The sequence below is a fragment of the Carcharodon carcharias genome, chromosome 12, assembly GCF_017639515.1.
Source record: "Carcharodon carcharias isolate sCarCar2 chromosome 12, sCarCar2.pri, whole genome shotgun sequence".
Lineage (NCBI taxonomy): Eukaryota > Metazoa > Chordata > Chondrichthyes > Lamniformes > Lamnidae > Carcharodon > Carcharodon carcharias.
In genome coordinates this window covers 135,911,137-135,930,344 of record NC_054478.1, presented here as the reverse complement: position 1 = coordinate 135,930,344, position 19,208 = coordinate 135,911,137, and the positions used below count along the sequence as shown (strand labels likewise).

At 44.2% G+C, this 19,208-nt stretch overlaps 1 protein-coding gene across 1 annotated transcript in view; it reads left to right on the top strand.

Moving 5' to 3' along the window:
• Positions 1 to 1,103: 1,103 nt before the first annotated feature.
• mdh1b (malate dehydrogenase 1B, NAD (soluble)) overlaps positions 1,104 to 19,208 on the top strand; it is a 57,594-nt gene continuing 39,489 nt past the window's right edge. Inside the window, exons 1-5 of the mRNA XM_041201276.1 lie at positions 1,104 to 1,129; positions 2,706 to 2,818; positions 9,129 to 9,263; positions 14,107 to 14,249; positions 17,082 to 17,581. Of these exons, the coding sequence (XP_041057210.1) occupies positions 1,108 to 1,129; positions 2,706 to 2,818; positions 9,129 to 9,263; positions 14,107 to 14,249; positions 17,082 to 17,581 (913 nt within the window). The 5' untranslated portion in view covers positions 1,104 to 1,107. The remainder of the gene's footprint in view (positions 1,130 to 2,705; positions 2,819 to 9,128; positions 9,264 to 14,106; positions 14,250 to 17,081; positions 17,582 to 19,208) is intronic.

Genomic DNA, 19,208 nt, shown 5'->3' with positions numbered 1-19,208 from the left:
TAAATTGATTGTCAGCGTAATTCTTAGCACACTGAGGATTATTTAGCAAGTGCTGTCCAATCGCAGAATCAAATCTGATGTTGGAGTTGTGCAAGCATGGGCTGATTGGGTAAATTTCAAACAATGCTTGATGGTTAACTGTCAGTCACGATTAACCGGTGCATTCTTCATGGCAACACCTCTGCCAATCACAGTCCACTTGTCAACCAATCAGCACTCTCTTTTCATACAGTATAAAGTTGTTGCTTTTCCTGACATTGATATTCTTGCGATTGTCCTGATGAGTGCAAGAAGAAAAGCTGCAACAAGATGCCTTTTTTCAGCACTACTTAAGTTCTATACTACCCAACAATGGGTAATGAGTTTTTTTTGCTTTCCAGTTGGCGTAGAAAGGCAGCGTGTCATGAGGACGGACGTGTTGGCCAACTAATGGCTGGAGCGTGGAGGAAAGTCATGTGATGAAACCTCCAGGAATACATTTAATCACAATTGGCAACCCTACTTGATGACCAGAAATGGACAAGGTGTGGCCCAACTAAAGCATCATTTAGGTTGATCATTGTCTCAGGGGCCCCTAGAAGCTAGGAGCCTGAGGTCTCGCTATGTCTTATCCTTGGCTACTAACATTCAAGAAGTGAATATATTGCCCACTTTTCCTTCTGGGAACAGCACCTTTGCTTCCATCCAGAAGGGGGAAAAAAAACCCAGTAAAAACTGGGAAACAAGAATGCTGGTCCGAACTGGTCTTGTATACTTTAAAATGAAGCACCAATAACACTGGGAATATTTCCTCTGGCCTTCTGAGTGAACTCAACTTGTCCTTTCTACGCAACCTGCTCCAGATGTAATCCAGATGCACCAAAACCACTGTTTTAAAAGTCTTGACTACTTTTTTTTTCTCGGTCAAAATTTCCCCAGAGGCTTGGCTGACAGATCTTATTATTTTGTTCTCTCTGTTTAGGTCACAATAGCCATAGATGGCAGGAGTGTGGAACCCTGTGATTGCAACTCTTGCTGTGGCCGGGGACGGGGGGAACGGGGGACGCGCTCGGTGCAACCGCTATTTGGGTCCGGGCGCTCCCGTTGCCTGGCAACGCCCCAAACAAAATGGCCAAGTTCGTGGTGGCAGGTGGGTCGGAGGCATCTTCGTCTTAAATGAAAACAAAGCATGAAAAAAAAAAATATATATATATATAAAATACGAAAGTAATAACAAAACGATGGTTTAAACGGCTGGGCTCGGGTTATACATTTCGCCTCTAAGGAAATGGAGCAAAGTAACAGGATTAATCTCAGAAAGGGCAGCAAGGGGGGCGGGCGAGCCGTGCAATTAACATTGGCCACTGGCCTCAGGACCCCAGACCTGGGGGATGGGGAACGGGGGATGGTGGGGGGTGGTGAAAGATGGAGGTTAATGAACAGCTGGGCTTCTGCCCTGGGTCCCTAGTCAGTGACCCCTGACTGGACATGTAGGGTACAGAGAGAGAACCAACTTGCATTAAAGAAGAAAGATAAAGACCTTGCATTTAGACGGAACCAGGATGCTCCAAAGGTGCATTTCTGGAGCAGTGAGCTAAGTGCAAGGGGCTGGGGAAAGGAATGGAAGGATACGTTGATGGAAGAGAGGAGGCGCGTGTGGAGGAGAAGCACCATTGGGCTCAATGGCCTGTTTCTGTGCTGTGAATTCTATACCCAATTAATTACTCTTTTGAGCTGTAGCTCGTGTCATAGTTCAGGAAAACGTGGCAGTTAATTTGCTCCCAGCAGGAAACTGCAATGATCGAATAATGTGTTTTTTTTTTCTAGTGGTATTGGTTAAGAGATAAATACTGACCAGGTACACCAGGAGAACTCCCCTGCTTTTCTTTGTATCCACCTGAGAGGGCAGGTAGATCCTACCCGAGAGAGAAAACAGGGCCTCGATTTAATGTCTCGTCTGAAAGTTGGCACCTCTGACAGTGCAGCACTCCCTCGGTACTGCAATGAAGTATCAGCCAGAATTTATGCACAAGTCTCTGGAGTGGGGCTCAAATGTCTAACTCTGAGGTAAGAGTGCAACTACTCAGGACAAGTAGACAGTTGAGCAAAGATCCTGGGGAGGCACAGTTCCAGTGCTCATGCAACTGTATTCCAGCAAGTGTGCCCAGTGGAGAGGATTATCATTTTTAAAAGCTGGCCCAAGAGAAAGAAAGAAAGACTTGCATTTTTGTAACACCTTTCACAGCCTCAAGATGTCCCAAAGCACTTAGCAGCGCCAATGACATATTTTTGAAGTGTGGTCACTAATTTAGGAAAATTGGCAACAAATTTTCCATTCACAGCTGTGAAATTGGAACAGGAAAAGTTCCTGGAAATGGGCAGTATAAGTGAATTCAAGGAGCAATTTGATGGATTCACGGAGCGAAAGAGTTTAAAGGATAATGACAAGACGACAGGTGGGGAGGTTGATCTGTGAAAAACAGACAGCCAGCTAGCATCCCCAGAAATGCACCTTTGGGGTGTCCTGGTTCTATCTAAATGCAAAGTCTTTATCTTTCTTCTTTAATGCAAGTTGGTTCTCTCTCTTTGTACTGTACCCTATATGTCCAGTCAGGATCACTGACTAGGGACCCAGGGCAGAAACCCAGCCTTTTCCTGCTCTTATGGTGATGTTCTTATGGCAAGATGAAGATTACATAGTTTTTAATTTGTTTTGATTTTTGCAGGTAGAGCAAACTGTCCTTATTATGCCAAGGCAGAATTTGTGGCAGAATATCTTCAGAAAAATTTGCCAGATTTCCAGGTCCATAAAATTGTCCAAGCACCCGAAAATTGGCAGGTTAGTCACCGTGTGGTATTGAATACAGAAAAACAACTCTTTATATACATAAAGAAGTTAAAATCAGCTGCATTTCAGACCTGATATTTGTGTTTCTTTGAATCTCATTGTTTATGGAGTTTCATTGGCAAAGGTACGCTAGTTTCCACAATAAGGGAAGTCATGCTATGCAAAGAATTGTGCAGTTCAGACTGAGTGCTGAGTTGGTTCCAAGATGCTGAATCTAGGGGCAAAATTTTCACGTCAGCGTACGAGGGTGGGCCTTGCACACCGACATGTGGTGACATTGGGCATGCATCCCGACGTCACCACGTGCCATCAGTGGGCAGGCACGCGATGATCTCCAATGCACGCCCATCTTTAATTAACGGGCCACTTAAGGCCCTTGAGCCAGTAACTGATGGCGATTTTTCAGGGTCCCGTGCGATCTTCAGGTTGTTGCACTGGTGCAACAGGCAGGCGGGTAGGACACATTTTTATAAACCTAATCCATGGCCGGGATAAGAGGGGTGAGTGGGGTCGCGAGTGTTATTTGTCAGACATTTAATGCTTAAACTTACTGCTACTTGCCTGTGTGAGCAGGAATACTTCAAAACCCTTCACAGCTACTTGGACAGGAGTAACAGGCTTCAGGTTAGGACTCTGAAGTATACATTATTTTTGGGACCTTGCTGGTTTCAGGAAGTCTTCCGTTACCCTGGGAATTGGAGTTGTGCTCTCCACAGGAGGCACCTCCTCTGAGGAGGAAGGGAGGGCCAGAAGGGGAAGGAGGTCAGAAGTCCATATTCAGCCTCCAGAGGAACCACCTTTCGGAGGACAGGCACCGGTACAAGGGTCGCTGGGTCACAGGAAGTCCAGGGCAGAAGGGGCCGCAGAAGACGCCACTATCCTGCTGCCAGAGTTTACAGGTGGCGAAGCAGCTACCTCGATATGTCTGAGGTGCAGTGCCGAAGGAGGCTCTGTCTCTCAAGGGAGACAGTGACCTCTATTTGCCAGATGATAGGCCCTGAGATCTGCGTCAACTGTGTGGATGGGTACCCCGTGTCAGTGGCGTTGAAGGTCACGGCTGTCCTCAACTTCTATGCCTCCGGCTCTCTTCAGGGGTCGGTGGGTGATCTTTGCAGAGTCTCCCAGTCAGCTGTCCACACTTGTGTCAAGCAGGTGACAGACACTCTGTTCAGGCGTGCATTGACTTTCATCCACTACCGCTGGGACAGGGCCAGCCAGGCAGAGTGAACCAGAGGCTTTGCGGCGATGGCTGGGTTCCCCCATACCCAGGGTGCAGTTGACTGCACACATGTGGCCATCAAGGCACCAGCGGGTGAGCCCGGTGCCTTCGTCAACAGGAAAGGCTTCCACTCCATGAATGTGCAGATAGTGTGTGACCATAGAATGCAGATTCTGCAAGTCTGTGCAAAGGTACCCAGGCAGCTCCCATGACACTTACATCCTCGTACACTCCCAGGTGCTGAGGCTCTTCACTGCTGCAGCCCGGCTGGATGGATGGCTGCTGGGTGACAAGGTCTATCCCCTCAAAAGGTGGCTCATGACTCCCCTCCGCCATCCAAGAACAGAGGCTGAGCAGCGGTACAATAGGAGCCAGGACACCACAAGGGCCGTGGTAGAGAGAACCATTGGTCTTCTCAAGATGCGCTTCTGATGCCTGGACCATTCAGGGGGCACACTCCAGTACCCCCCCAGATCATGTGTCACTGATTAGTGGTTGCATGCTGCGCTCTCCACAGTCTTGTGCTGGAAAAGGGGGACACAGTGGAGGGAGAAGATGTAGATGCAGTTGCTCCAGCTGTACATGATGAGTCCAGTAGTGACTCCGAGGAACAGCATGCACAGGAGGACGTTGAGGGGGTAGACGCTGACCCAGGCATCCTCCAGGGAGGCAGGAACACCCGGGAGGCTTTAATCCAACGCTCCTTCAGCTAGCCCACCCCAGATGGACCTCCAACACATGCCAGGGCTACAGGCTCCATATTCGATACCTGAGAGCAACATCTGTCTGGTTAGGAACATTAATTGTGTGCCTTGTCAATAAAGCTCAAGGACAAACAAGTCACTCATAACATCATGGGTCCCCGTCCACCTGCAGAAGTAAGGAATCAAAATAATAAAAACAAAAAACTGCGGATGCTGAAAATCCAAAACAAAAACAGAAACAGAAATACCTGGAAAAACTCAGCAGGTCTGGCAGCATCGGCGGAGAAGAGTACAGTTGACCTGCTGAGTTTTTCCAGGTATTTCTGTTTCTGTTTTTGTTGTTGTTGAAGTAAGGAATCACCCTGGGCCATGTTCATGTATAAACCTTGAATGAATTAATAAAATAAAGCAGAAAAGAAACTGAATGCAAAGGTGTTCAACATCACACCAACTTGTCATCAACTCTGGAGGGGCAACATAAAACCACCAGTGAGAAGCCCGTGGTGTGCCTAAGGTGCCTTAAGTTTATGTTTCCAGGTGTTATGTCTAGGTGCTCCCCATCCCTGGCACTGGCATCTGAGACAGCCTGCTCACTGTGCTGTCCTGTTGGCCTCGATGACTTTGGCGGGGGTCATCTAGCACGTGGAGCCTGTGCTGGCCCCGCCAAGGAGGGAGCGGCCAGTTCCACTGCTGGCATCTCCCCAGTCGCCGCAGCCTCCTCGGATCCCACGGTCAATGGCAGAGGGGCAGAGAAGCTGCTCCTTCATCTGGAGCACCCTGAGAAGAGCCCGTGGAGACGATAGGCAGCTCCTGCGCCGACGTGAGGTCACTTTGGACCTCCCTGCTCACCACTGATGGATGGGCACCCAGCTGGGATATTTGGCATCCAATCCATCTCCCACACTGGCACTGACTAGCTGAGGTCAGTGCTGTGTGAGGGCTTGCCAGCCCGAGTGCAACCCCAGGAGGCCCTGATTGTTCTCCTGGAGGAGCCTTTCCACGAGAGTTGCCACTGTCTCCATGGAGGAAGCATGGTGCTCAGCCATGAGGCTCATTGCATTGGTGATGCTCCGTGTGGACTCCCCCAGCATGGAAACCATGCCACGCATTGCCTCATGTATCTCCGCCAGATCCTCCCGCATACTCTGCTGCACTTCCAGTGTCTGCTGCTTCACGGACGACTCTAGAGGCACATCATCAGCCACCGACTGATCATGTGCCTGCTACCCTGCTGTCCTCCGACTGCCAGCGCCATGGGCACTCTCTATCTCCGCCCATACCTCAAGCGAGCGTGAAGTGCCGGCCATTTGGGAGCGTTCTTGGCTGCCCTAGTCAAGTCACTAAACTTATTTCTTTCTTTCTTTCTTTTAGTTTTCCAGAACATTCATAAGTCACTTCTTGTGTACAGTGAAGACAGTTACTTGCTCAGTGCCTGAAAAATTATCTTTTGATTAAAAGTGGCTTGAACGTTAATGATAGCTGTGATACTAACCACCAAGGGCAGAGCAACTGAACTAATGGTCCTTTTAATGTACTATCTTTGACAACTTCTCCCTGGTGATCCCCAACCTTTATATACTTCTGCTCAAGGAGATATAATTGGGATATTTAGGTCTCAAAGGTTCTCTCTCAAGGTCAATGTCATCTGTGTAGTTTCCTCCTTGTAGTCAGCCACAGCTCTCTCTTGGGCAGTTCTTCTTTACCCAGTGAGTAATGAGCCTCTGGAATCTGTGTGCTGACTCTTTGCATACCTTCAAAAACGAATTGGGCTGGTTCCTGATTGGGGCAGAGATTGCGGCATATAGAAGGTAAGTGTCCTTATAGATATACACTGCTGCCAAGGTACATCAGTTGTGGAGAGAGTGACTATTTAAGGTGATGAATGGAGTGTCGATCAAGTGGGCTGCTTTGTTCTGGATGGTGAATAAGTGAGATTATTTGGCTGTTACGTTACTCCATGTAATGATTCTAAATTTGTAAAAAGGATTTAAAAATTGAATGGATATACCACTGCTAATAAATGGCTTAAACTGTACTTTTAATCTGCTACTATAAAAGATGGAAATATACATATATATATATATATATATATATATATACATAGATATATATGATCAACATTTATGGAATGGTATTAAGTCTTCTCAAAGTACCCTCAGCATCTTGAGTGCCAATTTTTGCATGCTGATACTCTGTTGCAAAATTCCATGTGTACTCTAACCTACAGTATCCTCTGAAAACATCAGTGCAGCTCCGACATTTCCCACCTCAGCTTTCTGAAGCAATTTTGAGACAACTTATGGACAGTTCTGTACATTCATGCTCACTGGCAATCTGGACTAAAGTTGAACAAAGAAAGAGTCCTCACAATTTGTAGAGAAAAGACACTCCAAGCTATTAAATTAGAACCGAAAGCTGAAAGGATAACATGCTGTACCACTCATTGTGCCTTCCTAGAAAGCTCACCTTACATTGTCATGTCATTTCAAAGACAACTAGGGCAAAAAAACAATTATCAATGACATTCTACTCCAATTTTGTCCATTCAGTCCAGCCTGAGCATTGGAGTTTGAATTACTCCTGGGGGAGAATTGTGAACTGTGAGGAAGATAGTGATAGACTTCAAAAGGATACAGACAGGCTGGTGGAATGAGCAGACATGTAGCAGATGAAATTTAATGTAGAGAAGTGTGAAGTGATACATTTTGGTCAGGAGAACGAGGAGAGCTGACATAAAAGTCAGGATGTACTTTTCAGAATCACTTTTCAGACAATTAACTAAACATCTGCACTACACATTGCACAATACCAATTTAAGGTATCATCTGGTACACTTTCAATCAGTTTCGTTTTGAAAGCTACTTTCGGATCTATCAGGCGGTGTATTCCAAATTCTGGCTACTCATCGTGTAAAAATGTTTCTTCAGAGACGATGATAATGAAGTGGCCGCACTTTTCAAGGCTTTTTCTCACCTGTATGAGCTGGCAAGCTGTGCGTTGGCATATGGGCAATTGGATCATGCTGGCCAATATTGCCCCCCCAACCCCAGGTGGGGCCTGATGGGTAGGAGTAAGTTCCAGAGTGATAATGGACTAGATCATGTGGGCTCAAAAGAACACTTGTCTAAGGTGGGTGCAATAAAAGGTAACACCAGAATTTCAGTTGAGCTCCTGCACAGTTAAAAATTCTTGGTTTTGGTAAAATGAAGTTGAAGGACTCTCCCTCTGCCTCTCCCACGGCATGTGGGCGACGCTGACTAGGCCAGAATTTTATTGCTTATCCCTAATTTTCCTTAAGAAGGTGGTGGTGAGCTGCCTTCTTGAACCATTGCGGTCCATGTGGTGTAGGTACATCCACAGTGCTGTTAGGAAGGGAGTTCCAGGATTTTGATCCAGCAACAGTGAAAGAATGGCGATATATTTCCAAGTCAGGATGGTGTGTGGCTTGGAGGAGACATTGCAAGTGGTGGTGTTCCCATGCATCTGCTGCCCTTGTCCTTTTAGGCGGTAGCAGTTGTGGGTTTGGAAGGTACTGTCTAAGGAGCCTTGGTGAATTCCTGCAATGCATCTTGCCCATAGTACACACTGCTGCTACTGTGCATTGTTGGTGGAAGGAGTGAATGTTTGTGGATGGGGTGCCAGTCAAGTGGGCTGCTTTGCCCTGGATGATGTCAAGCTTCTAGAGAGTTGTTGGAGCTGCACTCAATCAGGCAGGTGGAAAGTATTCCATCACACTCCTGACTTGTGGCTTGTAGATGGTGGACAGGCTTTGGGCAGTCAGAAGGTGAGTTACTCACCACAGGATTCTTAGCCTCTGACCTGCTCTTGTAGCCACAGTATTTATATGGCTTATACTTATATGGCTAGTCAGTTCAGAATCTGGTCAATAGTAACTCCCAGGATGTTGATAGTGGGGGATTCAGCGATGGTAATGCCATTGAATGTCAAGAGGTGATGGTTAGATTCTCTTTTCTTAGAGATGGTGATTGCCAGGGACTTGTGTGGCATGAATGTTCCTTGCTGCTTGTCAGCCAAGCCTGGATATTGTCCAGCTCTTGCTGCACTTGGACATGGACTGTTTCAGTATCTGAGGATTCACAAATGGTGCTGAACATTGTGCAATCATCAGCGAACATCCCCACTTCTGACCTTTTGACCAAGGTCATTGATGAAGCAGCTGAAGATGGTTGGACCTAGGATACTATTGTCAGTACTGACATGGGCCTGATTTTAACTCTTTGTGTGAGTGAGTTAAAATCAGATCCAATCAATTTGGTTTTGATTCTTGTTTAATCCCGTCAACTGCCAATGACTGTTTTTAACTATGAGAACCAAGAAAGCAAGCATATTCCATGTCTTCATTGTTGTCTTTCTCCAGCCATGGCTTCAAGCGTTGTGCAAAAAAAATAACTGGGTGCATGAACACTCCCCAATTATATGGCGAGAGCTTGTGGACCGTGGTGGAAAGGGATTACTATTGGGTGGATTCAATGAGTTTATGGAGTATGCACAGGTAGGATTTATAAATGCTCCAGTGTCCCAAGTTCCACTTGCAGGTTGGAAATATGTCAGAAACTGTAATAATTTGTTTTTGAATATAGAGGGGCTACATTCGATGTGAATTGTTGCAAAGCTTCAGGACCATGTCAAATCCACACCCTCTTGTAACTTCGTAAACTAAGTGTCCTTGTGTGGGTCACAAATGGTCTAACAGATGTGGGGAGCGGACACTCTGGACCGTATTTTTGGGCCCTGCCAAGGTGAGGATCGGAGGTGGATGGGGCCTGGTAACACCGGCTCTGGTCAGCTTGCCACCAGCCGTTTTAGGGTAGGCATGTTCGGGACCCAGCAGGGCTGCCCATCCTCATAAAGCAGGGAGCCAATTACGGGTGGTTAATGGAGGCTGACCGGGATTTTACCTTCATTGCAACATGGGGGGCAGGCACCCAGTGGCAGTTAGGGAGCTAGTGCTCCAGGCAGGCATACAGACCTTCCTTGCTTGTCTGACTGTGGGTGCAGGAAAAGGCTGCCCTGCAGAGGGAATCTCTCTACTCAGCTATGATCATTTTCCCATGTGCATTCCCAGGTATCCTCTTTTTGCTTTTTGCTATTCCATTGATAATTTTTTATCTCACAATTATAGGCTTTACCCATGTGGGTAAAATTGTCTTATAAGTGAATTGAAATAGCACCATTATAGTCCAGACTGTTAATTCCTTTGTCTTAGTGGTAGCATTCTTGCTTCTGCATTAGAATATCATGGGTTCAAGTTCCACTCCAGAGACTTGATAATTTTGTATTGTACCTTCAGTGTAGTACTGTCAGAGGCTCTGTCTTTTAGCTGAGATGTTAAACCAAGCCCTATCTACCATTTCAGGCAGACATGAAAAATCTCGTGGCACTGTTTCAAAGAAGAGCAGAGGATTTCTTCTGGTGTTCTGGACAATATTTATCCCTCCAACGGTATCACTGAAGTAGATTATCTGGTCTTCATCACATTGCTATTTGTGTGAACTTGCTCTGTGCAAATAGGCTGCAAAGTCCCCACATTCCACATTTGGTGGTGGTGTGTTATAGTTTACTGAGTTTGAGTTGTTGTGGCAACATACACTTTTCCATGCATGTTGTGATCTGGAACTATGGATAGTTATGGTAAAGGCTCCAACATTCTTTCCATCACATGGCTGACCAAGAATCTCTCCCACTCTTACCGCATGTATTGGAAGGATTTGCTGGTTGATATATAGAAACATAGACATAGAAACTTAGAAACGAGGAGCAGGAGTGGGCCTTTTGGCCCTTTGAGCCTGCTCCGCCATTCAATATGATCATGGCTGATTCTCTAGCTCAAGCCATATTTCTCGCCATACCTCTTGAGGCCCTTAATATCCAAAAAATTATCAATTTCTTCCTTGAATATACTCAGTGACCCAGCTTCCACAGATCTTCTCTGGTAGAGAATTCCACAGGTTGACCATCCTCTGAGTGAAGAAACTTTTCCTCATCTCAGTCCTAACTGGCCTGCCCCATATCCTGAGCCTGTAGCCGCTGGTTCTAGACTCCCCAGCCAGGGGAAACATCCTCCCTGTATCTAGTCTGTCTAGCCCTGTTAGAAGTTTGCACGCTACAATCAGATCCCCTCTCATTCTTCTAAACTCCAGTGAATACAGGCCCAGTCAAACCAATCTCTCCTCATACCACAGTCTTGCCAGCCCCGGTATCAGCCTAGTGAACCTTTGCTGCACAATCTCTATGGCATGTATATCCTTTCTTAGGTAGGGAGACCAAAACTGCACGCAATACTCCAAGTGCGGTCTCACCAAGGCCTTGTATAACTGCAGTAAGACATCCCTACTTCTGAATTCAAATCCTCTTGCAATGAAGGCCAACATACCATTTGCCTACTTAATTGCTTGCTGCACTTCCTGTTTACTTTCATTGACCGGTGTACAAGGACACCCAGGTCCCTTTGTACATCCACATTTCCAATATATCACCATTTAAATAATACACTGCCTTTCTGTTTTTCACACCAAAGTGTATAACTTCACGTTTATCCATGTTACACTGCATCTGTCATGTGTTTGCCCACACACACAACTTGTCTAAATTGACCTGAAGCCTCCTTACAACCCTGCCCAGTTTTGTGTCGTCAGCAAAATTGGAAATATTGCATTTGGTTTCCTCATCCAAGTAATTTATAAATATCAGGAATAGCTGGGGCCCAAGCACTGACCTCTGTGGTACACCACTAGCCACCACCTGCCTTCTGGAAAAAGACCCATTTATTCCCACTCTCTGTTTCCTATTTGATATGAATACATTTTCCTTGGCCAGCAAGTCCTGGGATGGGACTTGAACCTGAGACTTCTGGCTCAGAGGCAGGGACACAATCCACTGCGTCATAAGACTCTACTATACTAACTTTAGAATTACTTAATTGATTGTGAAGCGCTTTGGGACATCCTGAACATATGAAAGGCAAATTCTGTATTTCATTAAAATAGCAAAGGAATTTCAGATAATTGTGTGAATATATTTATTAATAATATCACATAACAGGATTTCAACCCCAGAAAGTAAGAACAAAATCACCCTGTGAATTTTTTTGCTCCCAACCTTGATTGTTACTGATGCTCCATCTAGTGGCCATGCCACAAATCCCTGTAGCCAGTTTTAAGTGTCAGTGAGGGATGTTCTGCGACCGGATGGAATGCAATTCTTAAGATTGTGGCATATGATAGTTGGAAGAGTCATGCAACAGCAGAATACATTAAGATTGTGATACATGTTCTGTCATGAAATCAGACAGAACACAGAGTTGGAGGAAATGTGCATGTTAAATTAACTCATCAACTAAGTTACATCGAATTTTACAGCACAGGAACAGGCACTTCAGCCCAATTGGCCTACGCTGGTGTTAATGCTCCACAAAAACCTCCTCCCATCTTACTTCATCTAACTCTATCAATATATCCTTCTATTCCTTTCTCTCTAATGTACTTATCTAGTTTTTCTTTAAATGCATCTATGCTGTACTCTTCAACTACTCCATGTGGCAACAAATTCCACATTCTCACCATTTTCTGAGTTGAGAAGTTTTTTCTGAATTCTTTATTGGATTTATTAGTTTATGGCCCATAGTTTTGCACTCCCCCACAGGTGAAGACATCATCTCTATGTCTACCCTGTCAAACCCCGTTGTAATTTTAAAAGTCACCTCTCAGCCTCCTCTATTCTAGAGAAAAGAGTTCCCACCTGTTCAGTCTTTCCTGTAGTTATAGCCTCTCAGCTCTAGGATCATCCTTGTAAATCTTCTTTGCACCTTCTCCAGTGCGTCTATATTCTTATTGTAATGTTGAACTGTGCACAGTGTTCTAAATGTGGTTCTATATAAGTTTAAAGTAACTTCTCTGCTTTGGTATTCTCTTCCAGAAAGGGACCCCAGTACTCCATTTGCACTTTTCATGGCTTTGCTAACCTGTGTTGTTACTTTTAGTGATTTGTACCCTTAGATCCCTTTGCGTCTCTATAACACTTGGACTCTTATTAGCCAAGGAGTGGGTATCCTCCCTATTTCTGCTATCTCACACTTATCTATTCAAAACACATTGGCCACTTACACATCCATTCTGCAAATTTGTTAATGTCCTCATGCTCTGTTGCAGTCATCCTCAGGATTAACTTTACCCACCCTTTTGGAGTAATCATAAATTTTGATGTTGTACTTTTCATTCACCAGTTCTAATTATTTTTCTAAATGGCAAACAACAGTGGTCCCAGCACTGAACCTTGTGGAACACCACTTCCCACCTCTGCCAGTCTGAGTAACTACCTATAACCCCTACTCTGTTTACTGTTTTTTTTAGCCAGCTAATTATCCATTCTGCTACTTATCCCCAACTCCACATGTTGTAACTTTAAACATGAGTCGACTGTGTGATACCTTTTGAAAGTCCATATGCATTATGTCCACTATATCACTCTTGTCCACTTTTTCTGCTACTTCTTCAAATAATTCAGCAAGGTTGATCAAGAATGGCCTTCCCTTTTAAAATCCATATTGATTATTCTTTATTACATTTTTAGTTCCTGGTGTATCTTTATAACAGGTGTATGAATTTGTCTGCAGGATTAAAGTAGCACACAAAGACACTTCTACCACAAAGTTCTTATTGTCCTGGGCATACTTTCCTCCAGTTGCTTAATGTTTTCTCATAACATTCCTTGGTATGCTATTTTAGCAGTACCAGAAAAACATCTAAAGAAAGACTTGCACTTATATAGTGCCTTTCACATCCTCAGGACATCCCAAATAACTTCACAGCCAATTAAGTACTTTTGAACTGTAGTGACTGTTTTAATGCAGGAAAGGTAAGTAGTCAATTTACACCGAGCAAGGTCTCAGTAGCAGCAATGTACCAATGACCAGATAATCTGTTTTAGTGATATTGATTGAGGGACAAATATTGGCCAGGACACTAAGATAATTCCTCTGCATGTCTTCAGGATGGTACCATGGGTTCCTCTAAGTCCATGTGAGAAGCAAGACAGGGGCTTGGTTTAGCATCTTATCACAGCATGGCATCTCTGAGAGTGAACTGAGGATGAGAGTGCTACCCACTGAGCCAAAGCTGACATATTTTATTCCAAACTCATAATGGTAGTGTTCATTGCCAAAGGGCATTACATCCACAGAAATTCAGTATGCATGACGTGTTATAACATCAGTATCGGTAGGAAAAAGAAATTATAGTGACTTGAAAAATGGGAGGGAAGGATACGCGAGTGAATTATTCCTACAGTGAAACTTGTGCAAGGCAATTGCTTTGCTTGCCTGCTTGTTTCAACTTTAGGGTTATTATGGTTTTACTTCCGAAATGACGACTGCACTCATGATAAAGATTGCAAGGGAGAACTTGAAGGCTAACCAAAGCGAGCAGGATGAAGAAACATTGTACAAGAATCTGATTAAACCAATACCAATCTGGATTAGTGGGTAAGTAGAAATTGTTTTCTCTTATAGAAATCACTATTAATCTATTTTTCTAAGCCTTCCTCAGTACATTCTCCCTCATAATTGTCAGTGTTTGACCATTGAGCACTTCTTATGGTGTTCACTATCGTGTTGGCTTCTCTGTGTACATTTCAGTTTTCGAATATGCCCACCCTTTTATTAGTCATATTTCCACTGTCATTACCCATTCCAAGGTTGACACGACTTTGCCTGTTTCAAGTCCTGCTTATTCCTTTAAACCAATCCTTAACTAATCAGAAGATGAGTGCTATTTCTACAGGTCCAGTTACTGAACAAAGAATCTGCTGCAGCAATTCAACTGCAAATGGAACTCTAATAACATAACTACCAGCCTGCTTTAAAATAACAAACTTGCTTATTTGAGGTGTGAACTAATCTTCTTGAGTTCTCTGCCTCAAGGCAGGTCTGCCTCACAGTGCCAGAACCTCCATGGGTAGGGGCAAGAAGGCAGGACCTAAATCCATCCCAGCCAGAACAGGAATTGAACCCCATGCTGTTGGCACCAATTTGATCCACACTAGCACCGGCCATCCAGCTCCTAAGGAGTCAAAGTTGCTATGGCAACATGCACTTTTACATGCATATTGTAGCCTGGAGCTATGGATAGAGATGGTAGAATCTCTTTTCATCACGTGGCTGACTGGTAATCCCTCCCACCCTTGCTGCCTACCATATGTTGGAAGGATTTATAAGTTGATACTCAACCTGTTTGGTATGTTATAAGTAAACTTCCTTGGGCCATCAAGTTCTTGAATGGGACTTGAACTCAGAGGCAGGGACTCTACCCACTGAGCCACTAGACCTCCTGGTGAGCTAATAGAGGCCTTCAAAATTATGTTGGGGTTTGATAGGATAGTTGTAAAATTATGTTTCCACTTGTGGGGAGTCCTAAACTGGGGGGCATAAATGTAAGGGTAGTCACTAATAAATCCAATAAGGAATGCAGGCAAAACCTCTTTAACCCAGAGAATGGTTAGAATGTTGCAAGCTGTAGTTGAGGTGAATAGCTTAGACGCATTTAAGGGGAAGCTAGTTAAGTATATGAAAATGGACTAGAAGGATATGCTGATAGGGTTCGATGAAGTAGGGTGCGGGGTAGATTGTGTGAAGTAGAAACTTTGAAACAGACTGATTGGGCCGAATGGCCACTCTCTGTGCTGTAAATTCTATGTAATTCTAAGTTTCGGTTGTATGAAAGATAAATTCACCAAAATTTAAATAACCTGCATTTCCTTTATAAAATGCATTTTCAAGCCACATTATCAAATACATAACAATTTCATTGTCGTATTGCTTTCTTCTCACACTAGGGTACTTGTGGTAGTATGTAAATGCTACAGAAAAATGTATGCACTGGAGGGGAGCAAAAAATGGTCAATGAGGGAATGACACTGCTAATTGTTTTTTGATCTGAGTTTTCAAACTTTGATCATATTTCTTTATCCACTTTCTACTGTAAACCTTTAGCAATCTTCTGGCTGCTAGATTTAAAGCAGCATTAATTATATTCTGAGCTTGCAAGCTATTGTTGTTGTTCGTGAACAAATTCACTGCCTGGAACTGTAAAGCTTATATTACAATTGGGAGCCCATTTCAGAACTACCATTTTGGTTACGGAATTGTGATAATACGATTGTAATGCTGTTTTGGTGCTTCCATATTGTTTTTGAAACAAAGTTTAAAAATGCATAATAGTACTACCACAACTGCTACCACTCCTTTCTACTCATGTAGCTGGTGGCTCATGTATGGGTGCAGTTGCTTGTTCCCCCTTCCACTGTATTATCCAAGAGGCCATTCTCATGTGCCAGGCTAAACAGCCAATGTGAGTGTGCACAGTTGCGTAGCCTAGGCTTATATTCCCTTGGGCATCGAAAAATAAGGGCTGATTTAATTAAGGTGTTTAAAATGATTAAAGGATTTGCTAGGATAAATAGAGCAAAGCTATTTTCTCTGGTGGGAAGTCCAGAACAAGGGCACATAACCTTAAAATTAGAGCTGGTCTGTGCAGGAATGATGTCAGGTAGTGAAAACGCAGAGCTCTTTCCTCCTATAAAGCTGTTGAAGGTGGAGGTCAGTTGAAAATTTTAAAGCTGAGAATGATCGATTTTTATGAGTAAAAGTATTAAGGGTTACGGAGCCAAGGCGGGTAAATAGAGTTGACTTATAGATCAGACATGATTAAATTGAATGGTGGAACATGCTTAAGGAGTTGAAAGATCTTCTCCTGTTCCTGCGGTTGAAGCAGGAGTTATTGTAAAGCGATCAAGAGGAATACCCCTGGCTGAATTCCACCCACCCCATCCCAAATCTCCCCACCAACCTCCCCTTCCCAGCCTGGGAACATTGAAGGCCTTTGCATTGTCCCCAATTTTGCAGCAGCAGAGATCGGTTAACCTAGGGCAAACCTGTAACCTACATGATCTAAAGCCCACCCAACAATGGGCTTTAACAATTGACAAGGAAGCTACATAGCAACCTGGCTCCCAGAAACTGCAATATGTATACATGGCACATAGGGAAAGGATTTTTCCAGTGAAAGTGGCAATATTTCTCAATACTTTATATAAGTAGTGAATGTCATATGGCTATGTAACTTAAGGAACCTGCTGAGCATAGAATGCTTGCAATCTCATTGCATAGTTCTCACACATAGCTCCATTCATAATGTATTCTTGTAAAATTAGCCATGTGAGTCTCCTACTTTTAAAGTAAAAACCATTAATGAAATAATCTGTGAGCAGTGGTGGATCACTTACTTAGTTCACTTACATGATTTCCTTCATATTTTAGAGTATTGTGTCCTGCTGGTTTAAATCTGATCCCTACCTTGGCAAGTGGAGAAGTGTTTGGTCAAGGAAAAGAGGTCAGCTTACACCTGTTGCACGTTGATGCCTCTTTAGAATTATTGGAACACTTACAAATGGAGATTGAAGATATGGTCTGGCCTCTGGTCCATAAAGTAACAGTGCAAAACACCCTAAGAAAGGCTTTCATGGATGCCGAGGTCATCGTTGTTCTCGACGATATGGAGCCAGCGGAGGGTCAAGCAATTGAAGACTGCTACAAAGATATGACTAGTCTCTACCAAGAACTTGCCATTAGAATTGACACCTTTGCAAAATCCAATGCCCGTGTGCTTGTGGCTGGTGATTACATACTGAATTTGAAAACATACTTACTCAAGTATAATGCATATTCTATTGATCATTGTAACTTTATAGCAGTATCAACTCAATTGGAAGGAGAAGCTAAAGCAGTGCTATCCAAGAAGTTGAACGTAAATACCCATGGTGAGTAAATGTTACACTTTGTTGTCTCCTTCAGACCTCTCTGTTCCTCCATACAGATGCTTGACTCCACAGAGTTATTATACCCATGGCTGGCAAACAATTAGTCAACATAAAGAGTTGAAGACTCCTGCAATATTAATAGGCATCCATGACTCAGGTACTTGTGAACTATCAAACCAGCCTAGTCATGGGGCATTAGTCACAATTTTTTTCAAATATTGTTTCTCTATGTAACGGATTTAGGAGCATTACAGTTGTGTACATTATTGTGTAATATGTAGCAGATTGTTAAATCCCGTGTTCCAGTAAACCACCATTATGGGTGGAATTTAATGTCCTGTGCCGAGGTGAATTTAATCAGGCAAGAGGGTACGGTGTGGGGCCCCCACCGCCTTCCTGCCTCTGCCCCAGTTAAGTCCAGGACAGGAAGGCTCATGGATAACCTTCCCGCCCTGCTGCTAATTGAAGCCCTTAAGTGGGCAAGTATTGCCCACTTAAGGACCTCACCCTGCCACCACTGGTATTCAATCAACAACGGGTGGAGCAGTCACCACGTGGGAAGCCTGAAAAATAAATCCTGGCTTGTTTTCTTGCGGGCACTGAGGGTTGGGGGAGGGGTCCTCCATTCAAAGGCCACCAGTGCCTGATCAAGGGGTGCAGCATTGGTGGGGATGGGGGGGAGAGCCCACTGAGAGCACCACCCAATTCAACCTTGTTGCCAAATCCCCTCCCCCCAACTCTCCAAATGTTGTGGGTGGATGAGTGGGGCCTATTTATTGTTTCCCCCCAAACCCCATCCCCTCACTTCCTCTCTTGAGCCCACCATGTTGGCATGGACGTGGTCTAGGCCTTGCCCTGGGGAATGGTTGTCACTTATCTTGTTTAGCTGAAACAGGCGCAATGTGTGCACATGTTCTTTCTGTCTGCAAAGAACAGGACCCTGTGTATAATATATGTAGCTTCCAGTACACGCAAATGTGCCACACTGAGAGCCTGACTGACAGTCTTACATGGTTTGTTGGTGTTATTCTTAGCGCACAGAGTCAAGCTACCTGTTAAATTTCAAATAATACTTAGCAGTTAGCTGTCAGTCACCATCAACTGGTGCATTCTCCATGGCAATGCCTCTACCAATCAGAGATCATTGCCAACCAATCAGCACTCTCTTCCCATACAGTATAAATATGTTGTTTCCCTGACATTGGTACTTTCACAGAATCAGAATCACAGAATTTTAACGGCACCGAAGGAGGCCATTCAGTTCATCATGTCTCCAACGGCTCTCCAAATGAACATTATGACCTAGTGCCATTGCCCTGCTTTTTCCCTGTAACCCTGCACATTGTTTCTATTTAAATAACCATCTTAAGCCTTCTTTAATGCCTCGATTGAACCTGCCTCCACCACACTTCCAGCCAGTGCATTTCAGACTCGATCCACTTGTTATGTGAAAAAGTTTTTTCTCATGTCACATTTGATTCTTTTGCAAATTGTGAATTGTCCTGATGAATGCAAGACAAAAAGCTTTGACAAAAAAAGTCCTTTTTTTCAGCACCACTCAAGTTCTGTACTACCAAACGACTATAATAAAACATCCCAAGGCCAATGTCCAACATTCACAGGAGCA